The sequence below is a fragment of the Rhinoderma darwinii genome, chromosome 2 (assembly GCF_050947455.1).
Source record: "Rhinoderma darwinii isolate aRhiDar2 chromosome 2, aRhiDar2.hap1, whole genome shotgun sequence".
Taxonomy (NCBI): Eukaryota; Metazoa; Chordata; class Amphibia; order Anura; family Rhinodermatidae; genus Rhinoderma; species Rhinoderma darwinii.
In genome coordinates, this window is record NC_134688.1 from 85,012,717 (window position 1) to 85,034,882 (window position 22,166).

Sequence of the window (22,166 nt, forward strand, 5' to 3'; positions counted from 1 at the left end):
ACCGCCTGTTCGTTAGAACGGTTCTTGACATCCTCCTCTGACCTTTGTTGTCAACAAGATGTTTATGTCCACATGAACCCCTTTCACTGGATGTTTTTCCTTGATCACACCATTTTCGTATACTCTCGACACCATTGCACTAGGAAACCCCACAAGGTTGGCGGTTTTTGAAATACTGGCCCGGCTAGTGTAGCACCAATAACCATACTGGTTTGCAGCCGTTAAGATCGCTCAGTTTTCCCATTCTAATGTAGGTTCACACTAAAACTGATTAACCCTTTCAGGACCAAGGGTCATCGATGCCTCAACGACCAGCCCCATTTTTTCAAATCTGACGTGCCATTTTATGTGGTAATAACTCTGGAATGCTTTTGCCTATCCAAGCGATTCAGAGATTGTTTTCTCGTGACATATTGTACTTTATGTTGGTGGAAAAATTTGGTCAATAAATTCATAGCTTATTTGGGAAAAACACCAAAATGTAAAGAAAATTTGCAAAAATTATAATTTTTCTAATTTTAAATGTAATCTACTTGTAGAACAGTTAGTAATACCACACAAAATTGTTGCTAATTAACATCCCTCATATGTCTACTTTATATTTGCATTGTTTTTTGAACATTATTTTATTTTTCTAGGACGTTACAAGGCTTAGAACTTTAGCCACGATTTCTCACATTTTCAAGAACATTTCAAAAGGCGATTTTGTCAAGGACCAGTTCAGTTCTGAAGTGGCTTTGAGGGCCTTATGTACTAGATAGACCCCATTAATCACCCCATTTTAAAAACTGCACCCCCTCAAAGTATTCAAAACAGCATTCAGAAAGTTTATTAACCCTTTGGGCGTTTCACAGGAATTAAAGCAAAATAGAGGTGAAATTTACAAATTTCTTTTTTTTTTTTTTTGCCAAAATTCATTTGTAATACATTTTTTTCTGTAACACAGAAGGTTTTACCAGAGAAATGCAACTCAATATTTATTGCCCAGATTCTGCAGTTTTTAGAAATATCCCAAGTGTGGCTCTAGTGTGATAATGGACTGAAGCACCGGCCTCAAAAGCAAAGGAGCACCTAGTGGATTTTGAGGTCTCCTTTTTTAGAATATATTTTAGGCACCATGTCAGGTTTGAAGAGGTCTCGTGGTGCCAAAACAGTGGACTCTCCCCAAAAGTGGTTTTGGAAACTACACACCTCAAGGAATTTATCTAGGGGTATTGTTAGCATCTTGACCCGACAGGTCTTTTGCTATATTTATTGGAATATGTCTGTAAAAATGAAAATCTACTTTTTTTCTGGAAAAATATAAAAAAAATGTAATTTTTACAAGGAATAAAGAATAAAAAGCACCCCAAAACTTGTAAAGCTATTTCTCCCAATTACGGCAATACCCCATATGTGGTAATACACTGCTGTTTGGACCCACAGCAGAGCTCAGAAGGGAAGGAGCGCCATTTGGCTTTTGGACGCAGATTTTACTTGGTAATAGTTCTGTTTGGGGTTTGGCTGGTGTTTCAGTTTATAATGTGGTGGCATATGTAAGCTGGGCATAATAAGAGGGTATAATAATGGGGTAAATAATTCATATCTATGTGGCCGGTATCGCACTGATAAATGTTGCCCAATCTTATCCGCTTTTGGACACTACAATTTCTGTCGCTATATTCTGAGCGCCAAATCTTTTTTTTTTCCTCCACCGGAGCCGTGCGAGGGCTTATTTGTTACGTTACAATTTTTTTTGATCGCTTTTTATTCAAATTTTTTTGACAACCAAAGTGACAAAAAAAACATACATTCTGACAATGTTTTTTTGTTCGTTTTTTTTTTTTTTTTACAGTAATCACTGTACGCTATAAATGACATTTTACTTTATTATGCGGGTCGATACGATTACGGCGATACCATATGTATATAGTTCTTTTTATGTTTTGTGGCGTTAGCGCAATAAAATCACTTTTCTATAAAATTATTTATTTTCTATGTCACAATATTCTGAGAGACATAATTTTTTTTATTTTTCCGTCAAAAAAGCTGTGTAAGGGCTTGTTTTTTGCGGGACGGGTTGTAGTTTTTATTGGTATTATTTTGGGGTACATGCGAATTTTTGATCACTTTTTATAATATTATAGTTTTATAGTTTGGGTCGTTACCAACGCGGTGATACCAAATATGTGTACTGTGTTAACGTTTTATTTTTTTTCCTATAATAAAAGACTTATTTTTGTAAATTATAACTTGTTTTTACACTTTTATAAAGCATTTTTATTACTTTTTTTACTTGTTCTACTTGAAGACCTGCAGCACTGATGGCTGCTATAATACATTACACTACCTAGGTAGTGTAACATGTTATAAACTGTCAGTGTGACGTTGACAGTCACACTGACAGGAAGCCTATGAGGACCAGCTGGTCCTCATAGGCTTCCATGAATGGCAGACCCGTAGGCTGTTGTATGGCCTCCGGTTTTGCCATGCAACTGACAGCAGCACCCGCAATCGGCCCTCGGGAAAGTTTGTTGCTACAACAAACTTTCCCTGCGATCACATGATCGGGACCTGAACCAATCCGGTCCTGATCATGTCTCCGGGACCAGAGGCAGGGGTTAACAGCGCGATCCGGGTGTCGGCACTACTCTGAGACACCCGGATCGCGCTTTTAGCACCCACTGTGAATTCACGTCGGCGCTGCACAGAGCCCAGCAAGCGCCGACGTGAATTTACTGTGGGCGGTCAGGAAGCGGTTAATAACGGTGATCGTATTCTCTGTAGCCGAACCAATCGGTTCGGCTGTTAGAGAATAGGTTGCTGGGGAGACGCAGACACTGACACAGCCGGCGTCCGAGCGCTTTTCACAGCGCTACGCCGGCTGGAACATAGATCTGTATATACACGTCCTGGCAGCACGGGGTATGTGCGAAAAGGATGTGTATCTACAGATTGTCGGCATGAAAGGGTTAATGGAAAATTTACTCACTTGATTTTATGCTGATCTCCATTCTAACATAATACATTTTTTTTACAGGGAAGCTCCAATCGGGAAAAAACATATGTCTCTAACAAAGTGGCTATTCAGTGTATGTAGGGGCAGCATATTACAGCCACAGGTCTATACGCCTTGTAGCCAAAAATGCACCAAAACAAATGTTGCGCCGTTTGGCTAATCGGAGCGCAGAAATAATAGTTCTGAGTCCACTGTACTCAGGCTGGTGATTTACAGCCTATGTTTACATTCACAGCAGACTGTCAGTCACCGCAGAGGAAGGCAGGGGGAGCTCTCCCCTCATGAATACAGCAAGCTCCTAACTATATCAGAATTGTATTCTTTCAGTGCTCATATTAGCCAAATAGCATAACTTTTTTTTTTTGTGCCATTTTGGCTGCTAGACGTATAGACCTGCTTCTGTAATGTGCTGCCCTTATAATAATATATTAAGGTGACAGATCCACTGAGCACACTTGCACTCTGGCTGTATCTCTGTGTAATGAAGACATTTTAGTGATGGTTTGTTTGTGTGTGTGCAGAGTACAGGAGGGGGAAGACTGGATGGAAACAGAAGTCGAGGTGTAGCCTGTACTTGGGACTCTCTGCGAAACTCTGCTGGAGAAAAGATCCTTCACCTGAGAAGTCACCCACTCACTATTGTTAGTTCTGGCTTCTGCTCCCTTCTCCAAGACCTGTCTGAGGAACAAAGCTTTCAGATCAGTTATCTTGATATTGGTAAGATGAGGATTTATACTGCTGTATTATGCTCATACATGCTTCTTTTTTTCATGTTTTATAATTGGAACCTTATTTATAAAACGGACCCACTTGGATCAGGAAGCATGCCTTGATCCACCTTTGTTATGTTATTTTCCTGTGCCCACCCACATTGCCCATCATTAGAAAGCCATCTGCCGCTTACAGCTGATTCCTCCTGTATTTCACTGCCAGCACTTGAACTCTCCAGTAGTAAGCAATGTGGGAAACTGGGCAGCAAGCTTCAGTGCTCAGTAGCTACAGCCAATAGCTTCTGTTTATTTACAAGTCCCATTACATTATATATATTTCCCCATTTCATTTATTTATTTGGGGGGGGGGGCTTGTTTAGTAGGGTTCAAGAAAGGATAGCATAATGGTGATCTACCTTTTTGCTCTCTCTTAAGGAAACCAATACCAGTTGCGTTTAAGATAGTTCACCAACATAACCTGGAACGCTCTGGTTTGTAACTTAACGCGTAACTTGCACGCGGATCACAGAATGCAGGGGATTCATAACGAACTACTGTATTCATGAGGGGAGCGGTCTCAACAGCGATTGGTTGGCTGCCATGTATACAGCCAGATACACAGCAAACCGTCAGTCACTGGTGAATCTGCTGCATTGTTTGATGGCTATTAGCCAAATGCCACAATGTTTTTTGCAGTGTGGGCTAATAGAGCGGATCTGTACTCATACTATGCTGTCCTTAGAGAGAGGAGAACAATATTAGGTTTGGAAGGGGAAGAAAAATTTAAGGGGATTATTTTGGGATAAAAAATATGGTTAAAATGTTTTTTTGAGATTGTAAACAGCAGGAATTTTACTAAAATAAGAGTGGTTTAAATCCTGGCAGAAGGCTTCTCCCCCTTCTTTGCTGTCAACACAGTGGCAATTCAGCTTTTGAGACCAGCAGAGTCCTCTCTGCCAGCCTTGTTCTTATGAATACACTGCCTAACAACCACAGTCTTTTTAATGAGGTTGTTGGACGCCAAGTCCCAAGCAACCTGATTGCCTCAAAGTTCTCAGCTTGAGGAAGAGCGGATTTAAACCATTTTACTCTCTGTTACTGCCACGTCAGCCATACTGTTTCTAAAAATGAATGTAGTTGGAGTACCACAGTTGAATGAAAGCCAGTGAAGCCTGAAAATTGGATGAGTCCAGCCACACAGATAATAGAATTAGTATTTCAGAAAGGTCTTACATTTCAGCTGAAAATTGGACGGAGCAACATTGATTGTACATTAACCATTACATCCCGCAGCTCATACAGTCTGCAGAGCACAAGAGATTGGGGCATTCTACATAGGACAGAATACATGAGAATCCTAAATTGTACTATTGTTTTGGATTTTTTTTCTAATTAGTCTGTTTTCCCAGATGAATGCAGTTTGAGTGGCCTGTACCAATGTCTTGTGGAGCTTTCAACACAGCCTACGACTGTATGTCATGGTTCTGCCGTCACCATAGAAGCAGCCCGGGCAAACGCTGCTCACAACGCTCTGCAGTATCTCAAGATCATGGCTGGTAGTAAGTGAATATGGACAGAAGCATAAAAAACAGTCATTAATGGACTCGACACCACAAGAGCCATCGCCTACCAGTGTGTGTACACCAGAAAGCCCCCAAAAATGTGTCAACAAAATGGGATCAGCAGTGGCTTCCAGCTATAAAGATATGCCCTATTTGTCTGGTGTTTCTTTCCAAACCTACCACAAACTTGGCATCCGGTGTTCCTGAGATTAAGGTTGTGGTAGATTTTTATCCTTTCATTTGCTGGGATCAATGAGTTGCAATACAACTATTATTGTGTCCGGTGGAAACACTCAGTCCCAAGAAAAAGTACTGCTGTGGTTGAGCAAGCGGGGTTGTTCTCCCACATTCTTGATTCATCACATTGCACCGCTTCCTTTTTATTTTGACGAATGTTCATCTTAAAGGTGACATTGTTGTAAGAAGATGCTTTTTGACGCTTTGTTCAAGTGTCCAATTTACCGCAAGCATCAGCGCAGTGGATCGAAGAAGCAAAAGGGCATGAGATCTGTTGTAAACATGAAATAGATGGATTCAACCAGAAACATTTTCTCTGTTTTGGACACTTCGTATAAATGTATTGGAGGAATTTATAATTTACCATTTTGGACCAACTGCCTGGCTGCTGCGTTTATTTGCTGTACAGGACTATGTTGAAGCAGTCCTGAGCCGTGTTTCTGGAATGAAATATGAATTTGTTTCAATATGTTGCTTTTTTCTCATGGAGTAACATGGTTTTGTTTAAAAAAAAAAAAAAAAAAAAAAAAGATGAAAAAATCATTGATGAATTTCTAACTATAAAAAACCTAAAGGAATCTGTTCATTTGAATGAAGAATTGTACATTTGTGTTGTAAATATAAATCTATACTTGCAAGCAATATGTTTCTTCATTGAATGAATGGCTTATTTGATAGGCTATGATCCAGTTCCCTAAATGAAGATTGAAAGAATAAAACTTGCAACAAAATATTGGGCCTAGGATGATTGGCACTGGAAGAAGGGTCCTGACAGCGATATACACCATTCACCCATAACATTAAAACCACTGGCAGGTGAAGTGAAGAACGTTGATTATCTTTGTACAATTACACCTGTCAAGTGGTGGTATACAGTATATTAGGCAGCAAGTAAATAGTCAGGCCTCCTACACATGGCTGTAGCAGTGTGCACGGTTCGTGATTACAGCACGGACGGGCAGCGGAGTGTCATCCGCGGGCCGGCTGCAATCACGGACTGCACACACAAGATGTGCACTTATTTCAATGTGCCCAGTCTGCAGTTGTGGACCCTATGACACGGCCTATTTTTTAATTTTTTTTTGCAGTCCGGGCTCCAGGCAATGCACGGACCATGGAAACCACAGTCGTGTGCATTGGCCCATAGGTTAGGCCCCATGCACACGACCGTATTTTTGTCCACCCGTAAATACTGGCGTAAATACGGGTCCTTGGTCACACGTATTCGACCCGTATTGCACCAGTATTTACGTGCCCGTAAATACGGGTCCGGTGTCACCCGTATTAAGCCGTATTTACGGGCACGTTTTCTCTGCAAAATTACACTGCAGTAACCGGTAGCCCTTCTCTCTATCAGTGCAGGATAGAGAAGGTACAGCCCTTTCCTTAATAAAAGTAAAAGAAATTCATACTTACCCGGCCGTTGCCTTGGTGACGTGTCCCTCTCTTGACATCCAGTCCGACCTCCCTGGATGACGCGCAGTCCATGTGACCGCTGCAGCCAGTGATTGGCTGCAGCGGTCACATGGGCTGTAACGTCATCCCAGGAGGCCGGACTGGAGGTAGAAGCAGGGAGTTCTGGGTAAGTATGAACGTCTCTCTTTTTTTACAGCTTTATCTATATTGTGATCGGTAGCACGGTCCAGGGTACTGAAACAGTTACTGCCGATCGTTTAACTCTTTCAGCACCCTGGACAGTGACTGCCCCCTGACGTCGCCTAGCAACGCTCCCGTAATTACGGGTGCACACACGTAGTCACCCGTAATTACGGGAGCCCCATAGACTTCTATGGGCCTGCCCGTTCCGTAATTACGGCCTGAAATAGGACATGTTCCATATTTTTCAACGGCACGGCCACCTTCCCGTAAGCATACGGGGAGGTACCCGTGGCCAATAGAAGTCCATGGGCCCGTAATTACGGGCGTTTTTACGGTCGTGTGCATGGGGCCTTAGCATGTGTCTTATACTATCCGCTATTGTGTTTCCGACAGCTCCGTTCTTGAAGTTGATGTGTTGGAAGCAGTAAAAATGGACAAGTGAAAAGAGCTGAATGACTGACCAGCGCCAAATGGTGATGACTAGATAATTTTGTCAGGGCAACTACAAAACAGCAGGTCCTGTGGGGTGTTCCTGGCGTGCAGTAGTTAGTACCTACCAAAAGTAATCCGAGGAAGGACAACTGATGAACCACCCAAGGATCATTAGCACATGTGAGGAGTGAAGTCTAGTCCAATCCCACAGAAAAGCTACTGTAGCAGAAATTGCATAAGAAGTTAATGCTGCCTGTGATAGAAAGGTGTCAGAACCCACAGTGCATCACAGCTTGCTGCGTTTGGAGACCGGTCAGAGTGCCATGTCCACCACGGAAAAGCGCCTACAATGGGCCGGTAATCATAACGGCCATGTAGCAGTGAAAAAAGGTGCCCTGGTCTAAAAAAAATAAAAATAAAAAATTCTCATTTTAAATCATTTGGACAGCGCGTGTTTGTGTCGCTTACCTGGAAAAAGATTGCACTATGGAAAGAAGGCAAACTGTTGGAATCTTGTTTCATGGCATTCATGTGGATTTTACTCTGATAGGTACCACCTACTTTAAAGGGTAACTAAACCTTCAGAAAACTTCTGACGTGTCATAGTGGGCCCGTACCCCAACTGCTCGCTTCTGCTGCTTCATTTCAGTTATCGGTGGGGGTCTCGGTGCTCGGACGCCCACCAATCAAAACTTCTGACCTGTTACTATGACGTCGGTTTTCTGAACGTTTTGTTACCCTTTTAACTTTGTTGCAGATAAAGTATTCTCCCACAATGGTATTCCCTAATGGCAGTGGCCTTAGTCGGATAATGTGCCCTGCTACACTGCAAAAAACGTTCAGAAATGGATTGAGGAACATGACAAAGGGCACAAGGTGTTGACGGCCTCTACATTCCTCTGATCTCAATCTGATTGAGCATTTGTGGGATGTGCTGGAAAAAGATATCAATCCATGGAGGGCCCAGCTTGAAACTTACCGAATTTATAGGCTATGTACACCTTTGAAAAGGTGTTTTTGTTTTTAGATAAATGTCTATCAGTGTGTTTGGTGCAACTGTCTAATCACTTTTTGTCAAGAATTATTCTTACATTTTGGGATACAGCTGCTTTGTATCCTGTCTACAGAGCAGCTGCATCTAGTGCTAAAACCTGTATCTGTCAGGTCAGTGCCTCTGACTGGTTCAGTGTCAGCAGGTCCTGCGCAGGATCCAGCTGTTACCGATCGCTTCTAAGTTCATAACTTAGATGTGATCCATTACAGGTGGATCCTGCGTGTCAGAGACAATCCGAATCCGCTGTCACTAAACCCATCAGTTCCGCCGCTGACCTTACAGATACAGGTTTTAGCACTAGATGCAGCTGCTCTGTAGACAGGATACAAAGCAGAAGTATCTCAAGAAGTAAAAATAATCTTTAATAAAAGGTAATTAGAACCTTTACTCTTCGCTCTGGCGATAGAACCCCTGGCAATTAAGCTTAGAATGACTCAGGAAATTGTAGGGTTTCGATAGGTGAGATTGGAGGAGAAAGTGGCATTATATTCTGATGATCTCCTCTTGTTTCTGAGATCACTATCTGTCTGCACTATCACTTAGTGAGACCAAAATATGTACCAAACAATCAATTGGGACATATCGGCCTTGCTTCCATTAGATCCATTAATAGATTCCTTACCGTCTAATTTGACTATGGTTCTGGTTACGACACCGTTTAAGTGTCTGGGGGTACAGATTACTCGTAGAGTCATGGACTTTATTCCTCTGAACCTCTTGGCACATCTGGGAAAATTTAAAATGAAGACTGAGGCCTGGGGTAAATTACCATTGGGATTGTTGGGCAGAGTTAATTAATTAAAAATGATCTTGATGACGCAACCGCTCTGTCTTGCATAACTCCCCAATAACTCCCCAGTATGGATTCCTAACTCTCTGTTCTACAGATTTAATCAAATATTCAGGGGGTTTATATGGGGACGGGGGAACCCCTAGGATTAAGTTGGAAACTTTGCAGTTGGCTGCTGATGAGGGAGGTCTGGCGGTTCCTAATCCTCAAACATACATTTTGGCGGCACAATTGCAACATTTTAAAAGTTGGGGAGTTTCGGATCATGGGAGTTCCAGTGGGGCAATATTATCTCATTTGTTAGGACATGGCTCCTTGTTTTCTCTGCTTGAAGCACACCGCTTTAGACTCCCACCCAATCCTCTGCTGACTGTTTCCTTGATCCATAAGGTTTGGTGGTAGACTCGGGACTTACAAGGCATCACAGGGATTACTCGGTTCACACCTGTATGGCACAACGTAAGGCTATGGGAGTTGTATCAATTATGGGGGTTTGAACAGTGGGACAGTATTGGGGTCAAATATATCTCGCAAATATATAAAGATGGTGTACTCAAATCTTTCCCACAGTTAAAGGAGGAGTTTACTCTGCCCAATACCTTCTTTTATCAGTATTTACAGCTGCGGCATGCATTGACAGCACAATATGGAGAATCCCCCCAACAGAAGTACAGATCTCAATGATTATACGCATGCTTGAGACTGAGGGTAGTGTGAAGGGCGTAATTTCCTTCTTATACGGTCAACTATTGACCTACGTATTGAAATCCCCTTTGGATCAGGTGAGAGAAAAATGGTCTCGTGATGTGGGAATTGTATCTGAGAATGCTTGGAAAAGCATCCTGGTTGGTTTCACGTAATGTGGCACACCGCAGATCTGTTATTTTTACTTCATAGGGTTTATCGTACTCCGGTGCTCTTAAAGAAAATGGGTCTCCGGACTGAAGCGGGGTGTCCAAGATGTCCAGAGCAACAGGCAGACCTCATTCATATGATGTGGGGGTGTACCGTTTTGCAGGGGTATTGGGAAGAGATTTTTGAATTGATAGGGTATTTGGACTTCGGGTGCCACGTGATCCGTTAGTAGCTGTTCTAGGTAATGTGGAGGATTTTGAAGTCCCTAATTTCCAAAAATTGGAGATTCAAAAAGTACTGTATCAGGCTCGTTAGCTGATAGCGATGAGATGGTTGGACTCATCTGCACCTGCATATAGTGAATTGGTTAATCATATGAATGGTATTATACAGTTGGTATATTATTCAATGTTATTATACACGTTTACCTCAAACGTGGTGCGCTTAAAAAGTTTGAGGGTCAATGGACAAAGTGGTTGATGTCACCAGGTTTGCCGTCAGCTTCTCTTATGAACAGTGTATCTGTCAGGCTATTGGATTAGACTCACTATCTGGTGGGAGATGGCACATAGGTAGGGAAGTGTTGGGAGGCTCGATGTAATACAGTGCATAGTGCTCTTTGCAAGTGGGTGGGATGGAAAGGGGAGTGGATGGGATGTTATTGTCTCATATGTTACTTGTTTGTATACTATGAAAACACGTGTCAATAAAAACTATTTGATTTAAAAATAAAATAAAAAAGTAATTAGAAAGTTGCACCAAACACACTGATTATTTAAAAAAAACAACACTTTTTCAAAGGTGTACATAGCCTTTAACCCAGGGGTCTCATATGGACAGCGATGTCTGGGGCTTCCCCAGAGCTGGAGTCCCGGGCAGAGCGCTAGTATAGGCTCTGCTCCGGCACTCTGGGGCATCCCCTGACATTGCTGTCCTCATATTGACAGCGATGTCTGGGGCTTCCCCAGAGCCGGAGTCCTGTGCAGACGAATAGTATCAGCTCTGCTCCGGGACTCTGTCGAATTCCCTGACATCGCTGTCCATATATGGACAGTGTTGTCAGGGTCTTCACCAGATCGGTGTCCCGGGCAGAGCGCTAGTATAGGCTCTGCTCTGGGACTCTGGGGAAGTCTCTATGGTAGTGCTCTCCTCTGGGACACCGGCTCTAGGGTTCCCCCTGTTATCACATTCCCGTCCAGGAGGATCCCCTGACGTCACAGTGTATGGACATGGATGCATTATCTGCAGAGGGCACTGTGGCAGCGTCTACGGATGGCACTGTGGCAACATCTATGGATGGCACTGGTAGCATCTACAGAGGGCACTGTGTTAGCATCTAGAGAGGGCACTGCGGTAGTATCTACAAAGGGCACTGCAGCAGCATCTACAGAGGGCACTGTGGCAGCATCTACAGAGGGCACTGTGGCAGCATCTACAGAGGGCACTGTGGCAGCATCTACAGAGGGCACTGCCATTATCTACAGAGGAAACTGGCATCATCTAGGGGTGTGTTGCATTATCTACAGAGGGCACTGTGGCATTATCTACAGAGGACACTGTGGCATTATCTAAAGAGGCCAATGTGGCAGTATCTACAGAGGGCACTGTGGCAGTATCTACAGAGGGCACTGTGGCTCTATCTAAAAAGGGGCTGCCCAATCTTGACATGTGTGTCTGCCAAACGCTGCCAACTGAGCCGCCGGACTGCATTTAGCGACACTTAAACTGGAAAACTGGATTGTTGAAATAAGCACGTGGAGAATTCTCTCAAATTATAAACCTAGCGCTATTATTATAGTAATGTAGTATTATTATTCTAGTAATATAGTGTTATAGTAGTTCAAATAACTAATGGATTAACAATAATTTTGTATTCTATCAAATTTTAAAGTAATGCGGCCCGTCAACTTCCCATTTTTCCTATATGTGGCCCACTTACCCGGCCGAGTTGAGACCCCTGCTTTAACCCCATAACAACCCAGCCATTTTTTAGTTTTTTACGTTTAATTTTTCCCTGCCTCTGGCAGGGCTTCAAAGGAGACTGTCAAAATCACGATATACTGAAATACAGTAGTATTGTAGTATATCATGCAAGCGATCCAGGGGGACTAATAAAAAAAAAAGTAAACAGTTAAATAAAGATTTTTATGAAGTTCAAAAAAATATATATTAAAAGTAAAAAAAAAAAACTTTTCCCATTTTTTCGCAAATATTTTTATTTTTTTTAAAACTGGTAAAACATAAAGCAAAGTTTTGTATCGCCGTAATCGTATCAACCTCTAGAATAAGGTGAATATGTCGTTTTTAACGCCTGACGCCGCAAAAACAAAAACACCCCAAAAATATGGTGTAATTGCTGTTTTTTGCCCATTTTACCCCACAAATATTTTTTTTTCAGATTCCCAGTAGATTATGCGGTACAATAAATGGTGCCATGAAAAACTACAACTTGTCCTGCAAAAAACAAGACCTCATATGGCTATGTCTAGGAAGAAATAGAGAAGTTATGGCTTTTGGAAGGCGGGGAAGAAAAAACGAAAATGAAAAACTCAAATTGGCCTGGTCTTTAAGGGGTTAATAACCACAGTATAACAGCGCTTGATTGGCCAGCAAACTCTCCTGACCTAAACCCCATAGAGAATCTATAGGGTATTGTCAAGAGGAAGATGAGACACCGGACCCAACAATGCAGACGAGCTGAAGGCCACTATCAAAGCAACCTGGGCTTCCATAACACCTCAGCAGTGCCACAGGCTGATCGCCTCCATGCCACGCCGCAATGATGCAGTAATTCATGCAGAGTCAGAGCCCCGACCAAGTATTGAGGGCATATACTGTACGTACTTTTCAGTAGGCCAACGTTTCGGTATTATAAATCATTTTTGACATTGGACTTATATAATATTCAAATTTTCTGAGACACTAAATTTTGAGTTTTCATTAACTGTTACCATAATCATCAACATTAAAAGAAAAAAAATGCTGGAAATGATCACTCTGTGTGTAATGAATCTATAGAATATGAGGTTCACTTTTTGAATTGAATTACTGAAGTAAATTAACATTTTGATGATATTCTAATTCATTGAGAAGGACAAGTGTGTACTGAGCTCTGAACAAGCTGCTCCACAAGCATGAATGAAAGACAATACTCTGTAAAAGTGACTGCTGTAACAAATAGCTGCAGGTGTAAATTACTTTATTCATATGTAACAATCAGAGATAAGGGCGACTTGATACACAACATGATACATGGCATTATATACAGAGATTGCGTTTAAAGTCTTCTTGGTACAATGATTTAGTGCGTTGTCTATCAGCCTGAAGGATACTATGATTGTATATTTACAAAGGATTTGACCATTTAAAGATGCTGCTTATGGGAAGTATTTCTAAACACAATACTAATATATATTATAACCCATCACAACTAACGAGTCATTTGTAATCACCGTATGCCTGCCAATCGAGGATTTAAAGCGGAGTGCTGCAATAGCTCATTGCAATGTGATCTAGTTCTGCTGATATTGTGCTTATGGGCTCTCACATGGTAAAAGATTTAAGTGCAATGCAACCGGTGCTAGCTCTGAGGATGGACTTTTTGCTGGTTGTATAATGATTGATACGAATTATTTTTTTCTTCCAAAGCGTTGAGGTACGGCCATACTCCAAAACTGTGGTGCTGAGTCCCATCCTCGAGAATGGATCCTGCTGTCTCCTGGCACGGAGCTGCGCTCATCTCTTCCAAATCTTAAAGGAAAAGGTAATACAATTATCCATGACAGTCACGCTTCAGATTAGTGCAGGAGTGTATAACTGAATGGTTTTGCCTGATTTGCAGGTTTGCCAGTCAATAGGATACAATGGACAAAGTACCTCACCTATTATTCCCTTAATATACCAAAAGCCAATCTTACATTTAGCAAATTTATTTGCCCAGTACATTGTAATGGCTGACAAATCGCAAGCCGCTTCATGAAATGGTTCACACTATTTACATGGCAGACAAATGCCATTCTACCTCGTCTATATTGATAGAGAAGTGTAGAATTACTGAATAAGCGGAAATGAAAAAAAAAATGTTTTATTGCTAGAATTTCAGGACCCTGAAAATGGTAATGTGCCAAATCATGCTGCCAATTTGGTGTTCCTAGTGGTCCCTTTGCTTCCTTTTTTTTATACAAATTTTCGTCTAATACAGAAAGGTAAAGCCCCTGGAATGTGCAGATAACCGCTACTATTTAGTAATAAAACGTACAATATGTAGTCTCTATATACACTCCATGGTCAAAAGTATGTGGCACACTTCTTAATTATTGAGTTCAGATGTTTCAGCCACATCCATCACAAACAGGCACATACAATCAAGCACACAGCCATACAATCTCCATAGACAAACATTGGTAGTATGGGTCATACGAAAGAGCTCAGTGACTTCAAACGTGTCACTGTCATAGGATGCCACTTTGCCACAAGTGATTTAATGAAATGTCTGATCTGCCCTGGTCAAGTGTAAATGCTATTATTGTGAAGTGAAATTGTATAGGAGTAACAACAGCTCAGCCATGAAGCAGTAGACCACGCAAACTCACAGCAGCACCGCTGAAGTGCATAAAAATCGCCAATACTCTGTTGTATCACTTACTGCAGAGTTCCACACTTCTTCTGCAAGTGACAAGAACTGTGCGTCGGGAGCTTCATGAAATGGATTTAATGGTCGAGCAGCTGCATACAAGCTAAGATCACCGTGCACTATGTTAAGCGTCGGCTAAAGTGGTATAAAGCGCGCCGCCACTGGACTGGAGAAGTAGAACCGTGTTCTCTGGAGTGTTCATTCACATTTCACTATCTGCCAGTCTGATGGATGAATCTGGGTTTGACAGATACCCGGAGAACGCGACCTACCGGACTTCATAGTGCCTACTGTAAGGGTATGTTCACACGCAGAGTCAAAAACTTCTCAAAATACGGAGCTGTTTTCAAGAGAAAACAGCTCCTGATTTTCAGACGTTTTTTGTGCCACTCGCGATTTTCGCTGCGTTTTTTACGGCCGTTTTTGGAGCTTTTTTCAATAGAAACTATGGAAAACGGCTCCAAAAACGTCCCAAGAAGTGTCCTGCACTTCTTTTTCGCGGCCGTTTTCTTACGCAGCGAAAAAAGCTCCGTGGGAACAGAACGCAGTTTTTCAGGATTTGGGCTATGCCTCTTAGGGGGGATTCACACGAGCGTGTATTCGGTCCGTGCGGGCCGCGTGGTTTTCACGCGGCACGCATGGACCAATACAAGTCTATGGGGCAGTACAGACAGTCCGTGCTTTTTGCGCAGCGTTTGTCTGCTGCGCAAAAAGCGCGACAGGTTCAATAACTCTGCGTATTTCGCGCAGCACGCACCCATTGAAGTCAATGGGTGCGTGAAAACCACGCAGGTTGCACGGAAGCACTTCCGTGCGAACCGACTGAAACAGCGCACCAGCTGTCAAAAGGACGAATGTAAACAGAAAAACACCACGTGCTTTTCTGTTTCCGAACATCCAAACGGAGTGTCTTTGCGATGAGCGAAGCCAGACAAGCGAACGGAACTTCACCGGGTTCGGCCGAACTCGTTTTGGCCGAACCCGGCAAAAAAATTATCGGTACGCGACGTCAGGAGATAGTCACTGTCCATGGTGCTGAAAGAGTTAAACTGTTTCAGCACCATGGACAGTGACTTCCGATCCCAATATACATGAACCTGTAGAAAAAAAAACGAAGTTCTGACTTACCGATAACTCCCGGCTTCTTCCTCCAGTCTGACCTCCCGGGATGACAATTCAGTCCAAGTGACAGCTCCAGCCAATCACAGGCCAAGCACAGGCTGCAGCGGTCACATGGACTGGCGCGTCATCCAGGGAGGTGGGGCCCGATGTCGAGAGGCGCGTCACCAAGGACGCGTCACCAAGGACGCGTCACCAAGGCAACGGCCGGGAAGTTCTCGGTAAGTACGAACTTTTTCTTTTTTTTCAACAGGTTTTTCGATATTGTGTTCGGCATTCACTGTCGAGGGTGCTGAAAGAGTTAGCTCTTTCAGCACCTTGGACAGTGACGGGCGTCGACTAGCCTCATCTCTATGATGGCGGCTGCGCGAAAATCACGCAGCCGCGCATCAGACACGGATGACACACGCAGCTGTCAAATGGTTTTTGCGCGCGCAAAACGCAGCGTTGTTTGCACGCGCAAAAACGCAACGTCCGTCTGTATCTCCCCTTAGTCCCAGTAAAGGGTAATGTTAATGCTACAGCATACAGACATTTTACACATTTGTATGCTTACAACTTTATTTAGGTAAGGCCCTTTTGTGTTCCAGCATGACTGTGCCCCTGTGCAAAAAGTCAGGTCTATGAAGACATGGTGTGGAGGAACTTGAGTGGCTGCAGGGCCCTGAACTCAACACCATCAGGATAAATTGGAACGCCAATTACATGCCAGTTGTCACAGCAAAGCAGGCACAAGTACACACTCCAGTGATGAGCCCTCTGCTGGCAGGAAGCTACATACCAGCAGCCTACGGGATTGAGCTGGATGCCAGTGGCCGCATCCAGCTCCATATATTAGGCACCAGGTGGAAGCATCCTGCCACCGAATGTATCAAAGGCAGAGAGCAAGCTCTGTTGGCACCCAGAGCTGGCAAACTGGGCAATTGCCAAGGGCCCCAACCTGTAGTCCCTAGCTTATTTAATAGTATCAACCACAGAACAGTGTCACCAGGACGATTTCATTCTGTATGAATCTGACAGAAAATAAAGTAATGGCATGGGACATAACGGTCTGGAGTTATTCCACCTCCGAAGCAAACGTCTCTGCCTTGTGTATGAGGCCTTAGCAGCTAATGGTCTATGAAAGAACAGTAGATGCATAATTCATAGAAACATATATATATATATATATATATATATATATATATATATATAAAAATTTAAGTACCAGTTCTATACTACATGCTCTTGCACTGATTTCTATGGAAAGGCGGAAAATTTCATGAAAAGAGTCCGTCTGCCTACATATAACTTCCTATTACTGCGCTGATCTCTGATCGTCCTCCTGGTACAAGGAGCAGTTATTATTTGACAGTAGTATGATGTGTGATTGGCTGGGGCTCTGGCAATTAAGTTTGCCCCATCTCGTTTCCCCATGTAGACCTATCTGGGCCCTGGTCACTAAACTATCCAAATGTTGGAAGTTAGAAAACTGTCTGCCCATTTGTTCATAGTGTTAGTGGCTTTATGGTAAATCAATACCTTTATTGAGTTGTCTATCATTCTTTTTTATTGTACATCTAAAATGAAAAATGAAGCCACTTTGCAAATCGTCTTAATTAAAAATCTACGTATAAAGGATAGATAGTAACTCAGTGTAGAGTAATAAAATAATGCAGCGATTCTGCCCTTACCGTTGTGGTTGGAATTGGAAGGAGCTGCGGATATTTCTGTTGTGCAGGATGGTTCTGAGCAAAAAATTTAGGCCATTTTTATCATCTGATAAGGGTTGTGATGAGAAACTTTCATCCAGCTGAAATGCAGATAAGAAGCAAATACGTTCAACAAAAACAACAAGTTTATTTTTCAAATGATGTCTGTCAATATCACTGCTTTGTTAAAGTGGAACTGCTGGCTCCCTCTTTAGTGCAGCTTATCTGAGCTGCAGTGTAAAGCATGGGGAAGGGACAGCAGCAGACTGAACTACTGATGATAGGAGGGGGTTTACAGACTACCTGAGACTTACTTTTCATCCTAACCTACCAGGCAGTTAAGCTGCATTCGATCATAGCTGTGCCGTAGTGGAGCAAAAAAGCGTCCAATGCTAGATTGAAATTAAAGTTGCTGTTTGTGTCTATAAATTTGGGGCAAGTCTCTGCAGTATTTCCATTATTTCTTTGTGATCATTTACATACATGACCCCTTGGATACTATTAAAAACTGACCATTATTACAAATATTGTGCATTTTACCCACCGTAATTCTTTGTATTGACTTTTACTTGTATTTTTGAAGAAAACCACCGAAAAAGGCCATACTTACAAATTGGTGCAGCCAGGTCAGAAACGCTGATGAAGGAGTGAGCAGGTGCTTTAAATAATAATAGCCACTCCCACTAGTCTTGAGGGGAGTGGTATGTGGTGCATGGGATGTGTAGTAAGAAATAATAAATGAATAGTGTGTGTGCAAGTGTAATACTATAAGTGAAATATAGGGGGCAGTAATGCGTGAAGTGCCTCAATAGAAATAAATGGATAATGGGGTGCAAGTGTGTGAAACTTGGAGGGATAGTGTGTACGTCATGAGGCACAAAGTGTATAGCCAGGTAGAAGCCTATTTGTGACACCTTGATAGTTCATAGAGCGGGCTACCCTGCTTGCTATGCCAAAGGCACGGTCTTATAAATGTGCCCTACTGTGTCTTTTATTTTAATTGTTCTTCCCAAATGGTCTCCTGGCAAGTTTTCCTATGACCAAGGTTGCTGCTGCCGGGAAGACTGATGTATTCAATTGATTACTCTGAACACTGGATATAAGATCTTCAGAGGTTTGTGACTAATGCCCCAAGGATCAATTGTGAAAGCCATAAATCTGTCAGATGTTGTGTAACACTTCAGCACTTGGAATCACAACTGTTATTACAGTCATTGTAAGCCTGAGAAGATTACTACTCATAAAATGAGGCTTCAATTTATCTCAAATCAGTTTTTCTTACCTACAGATGAACAAGGAATACCAGTCTAAGGCTATGTTCACACGGAGTATTTTGGGGGAGGAATATCTGCCTCAAAGCTCCAAACGGAATTTTGAGGCAGATATTCCTCCCCCAAAATACTCCGTGTGAATAGCAATTATCGCGCCGTTTTTCGCCCGCGGCCATTGAGCGCCGCGGGCAGAAAACACGCTTTCTCCTGCCTCCCATTGAAGTCAATGGGAGGTCGGAGGCGGAAGCGCCCGAAGATAGGGCATGTCGCTTCTTTTTCCCGCGAGGCAGTTTTACTGCTCGCGGGAAAAAGACGCCGACGCCTCCCATTGAAATCAATGGGAGGCGTTCTCGGGCCGTTTCTGCCGAGTTTTGCGACGCGGTTTCCGCGTCAAAAAACTCGGCAAAAGACCCCGTGTGAACATAGCCTAAGGCCTCATTCAGATGGGCAGAATGTACCCGTATTTACCTGTGCATATTCCGAGTGTTAATTCTGGACAGTTTACCAGGGGCTCAATACTCCCTTCTGGATAAGGGTTTGGCTGGTGGACTCCGAGATGTGATGAGTGTCTCTTTAGCTTTGTTTCTAGAATCTTCCCTTGTACAACACAGTTGCCTTCCTACCATTTTCTTATAATTATTCCACCCTGTTAAACTGGAGAACCTCTTTAAGGGTGCATTTACACGGGCGGATGGATATGCATATCTGCATTTTACAGTAGCAGCAAAATAGATGAGATTTTAACAGATTTCATCCACACACTGCGAAAAGAACTCTGCACGGAAAGTGACATGTGCGGATTTTAAAAATAAATGTTTCGAATTTTCACCTTGGATTTTACCCTTTGCAATATCTAGGGTGAAATCGGCAGAAAATCTGCAACCAAATCCGCATGTAAAGCATGTGGATTTCGTCTTGGATTTGCAGCGGAATTTGTGTGGAAATCCGTAACAGATTTTTGCTGTTGCAAATCCGGTACATATGGAAGTACCCAGCATAGAAAGTTATGGCATATCGCTGGGATGTGCCATCACTTATTGATTGGTAAGGGTCTGACTGCCTGGACCCCACCGATAAGATTTAAGGGGTCATAGTGCTAGCCAGTGGCTCTCTCAGTGTTTCCCTGTGATGCTCCCGTCACCTGCTGTGCAAAGAACTACAACATAGTCCCACGTACCTGAAGAGAGTTGTGTTGCAATTCCCTGCGCAGTGGGTGTCTGGGAATGCAGGAGGAGAAAACAAAAAGAATCTCGACAACCTTGATCTTTGGATCTGTGAGGGTCACACATTTTTCACCCCCACAAATCAGAACGTAATGGCATATTCTAGTGATATGCCATAACATTAATAAAAGTACAGTCAACACATAAGATATTTATAATCTTACAATTCAACATATGTGGGCATTCTTAAGCAGGAGCTGAACCTCAGGCTCTGACCAGGCTATCAACTGGGTATTACCATAGTATGGAGTGACTGAGAACTAAAACCCATTGATTTCTATGGAGTTATGGATGTGCCCTTGAACCATTGAAAGCAATGTAAGCTTCGTGTTTGTGCATTCTCTATACCAAGAGCCATGGCATTAGTGAGAGTCCGAGCTGTGGGACACCCAAAAATTTTATTTTCCGACTTGGCCAAGTTACATACTGGAAAATAATACAACTGGATATTCCCTTTAACAGCTGAGCCAGGTTTCTAGTGTCTGATCATGAATACAAATAATTTTGGAAAAGAGTTAAACAAAATGTAAATGGTTCATCTTACCCTAGGAGAACTTCCATTACTTACCTGTGAGTTGAGGAAACTTGGGGGCACCTCCATGAAGTTTTCAGGTGACTCATCACCTGCCTGATGTAGCTGAGCACTCCGGGCACAGGACAGTAGAGCGAGGAGCACAAGTGTTAGTATCTCCATGGCTGGGTGTGTGAGATGTGAGAGAATGGGCACAGGTCTTGTGTATATAAGATGGGACTTCCATGGGAGGGGCCATCCTTACAAGGTGCACATGGTGATTCATCTGTGGAGAGTGCTAGTACCACATGTTATTGTCACACTTTGACGGGGGGACCCAAAGGAGATGAAATACTCCCAGGAGTGTGTGCAAAGCTCCCCGCAATGTTATTGCTGCGATAAATCCAGTTAATTTGCACTTAAACCCCTTTTTGTGTACACTTAATTGAAAGCTGTTTGTCCTGTTAATGTATTGGGTCCCCGTGGATGGGATCTGATGGGGATTTGTTCATCGGTATTGCACAACAACAGAAATTTAGTATTAAAGTGAATAACTGCAGCTATGGCGGAGAGTGGGGAATTCTACTTGTCTATTTCTACTAGATTGTTATATTTACTAAAATAATCAATTCATGCTGCAGATACAGAGTAGGCTGCTATATAAAGGGTGTATCCACTATTCGGGGGTTTTAATATTTTTTCCAAATGAAAGGATTGGTTATGAATTAGGGAAATGGGGGGGGGGGGCATTCATTTTTAGTGTAGAGGTCTGTATTCAGTGCAGCTCTGTCAACTGGGTGAATACTGGGGTAAATTGAAATTGATGCCAATGGGAAATTAAGAAATTAACTATCACCGGAAAATAAGAGTTAAAACTTTACTGATATTGAACATATTAAAATCAGTGTACTAGGTGGGAGCCGCACAAGAGCTTTTTGGTAAATCACTAGCACCTGCTGACACACATCATGTTAATATTTTCTGGAGGATAACTAATGGCTGATTTACAGTAGATACTTGGTATAGGCGGAGGTCTCACTATCCCTCATGACCCAACGTTAACTTACACTCCCGGGTAAATGCATACTATAGTACTAATAATGTAGGACAGGTCAGTAGCTTTGGGGTTAGCGTTGCCGCCTTCCAAATCAGAGGCCTAATAATGGTTTTGCATGCAGTGAATATGAAAGGATATGGACGGCCCAGGAGTTTAGCTACCTGACCTCTCTTTTAGAAACCGAACCGCATTGCTGGTACAGTTGCCGACCTTGACAGGCTTAGGGCTTGTCCACACGTAACGGAATTGCTGTATATTTTCTGTCCGGAATTGCGGATGGAAAATACGAAGCTGAATACAGTAGCAGCAAAGTGGGTGAGATTTAACAAATCCCATCCACACTCTGCGTAAAATTTCCAAGCAGAAATTCACCAGCGGTGCGTATTTTTCGTACCGCAGCATGTCAATTCCTGCTGCAGAAAGT

The 22,166-nt window shown here is 42.7% G+C and overlaps 2 protein-coding genes across 8 annotated transcripts in view; one reads left to right on the plus strand and one right to left on the minus strand.

The window, feature by feature from the left end:
* The window catches only part of TARBP2 (TARBP2 subunit of RISC loading complex), a 72,189-nt gene that overhangs the window by 22,773 nt on the left and 27,250 nt on the right, over nt 1–22,166 (plus strand). Inside the window, exons 8-10 of one of the 7 annotated variants that reach the window (XR_012881340.1) lie at nt 3,520–3,715; nt 6,186–6,323; nt 7,500–7,934. Coding sequence is in view for 4 of the 7 variants with exons in the window: in XM_075851864.1 (XP_075707979.1) it covers nt 3,520–3,715; nt 5,118–5,275 (354 nt within the window). In the remaining 3 variants the exon portion in view is untranslated. Of the gene's footprint in view, nt 1–3,519; nt 3,716–4,143; nt 4,348–5,117; nt 6,125–6,185; nt 6,527–7,499; nt 7,935–13,885; nt 14,001–22,166 lie in introns of those variants that run through there. The other 6 variants (XR_012881339.1, XR_012881338.1, XM_075851866.1 and 3 more) reach the window with 6 other exon arrangements.
* Nucleotides 13,426–20,872, minus strand: NPFF (neuropeptide FF-amide peptide precursor). Its single transcript, XM_075851868.1, has 3 exons — nt 20,743–20,872; nt 17,663–17,781; nt 13,426–13,987 (listed from the first exon to the last, which is right to left on the minus strand). Exons 1-3 carry the CDS (start codon nt 20,866–20,868, stop codon nt 13,867–13,869), a joined length of 366 nt encoding a protein of 121 aa, XP_075707983.1. The 5' UTR covers nt 20,869–20,872; the 3' UTR covers nt 13,426–13,866.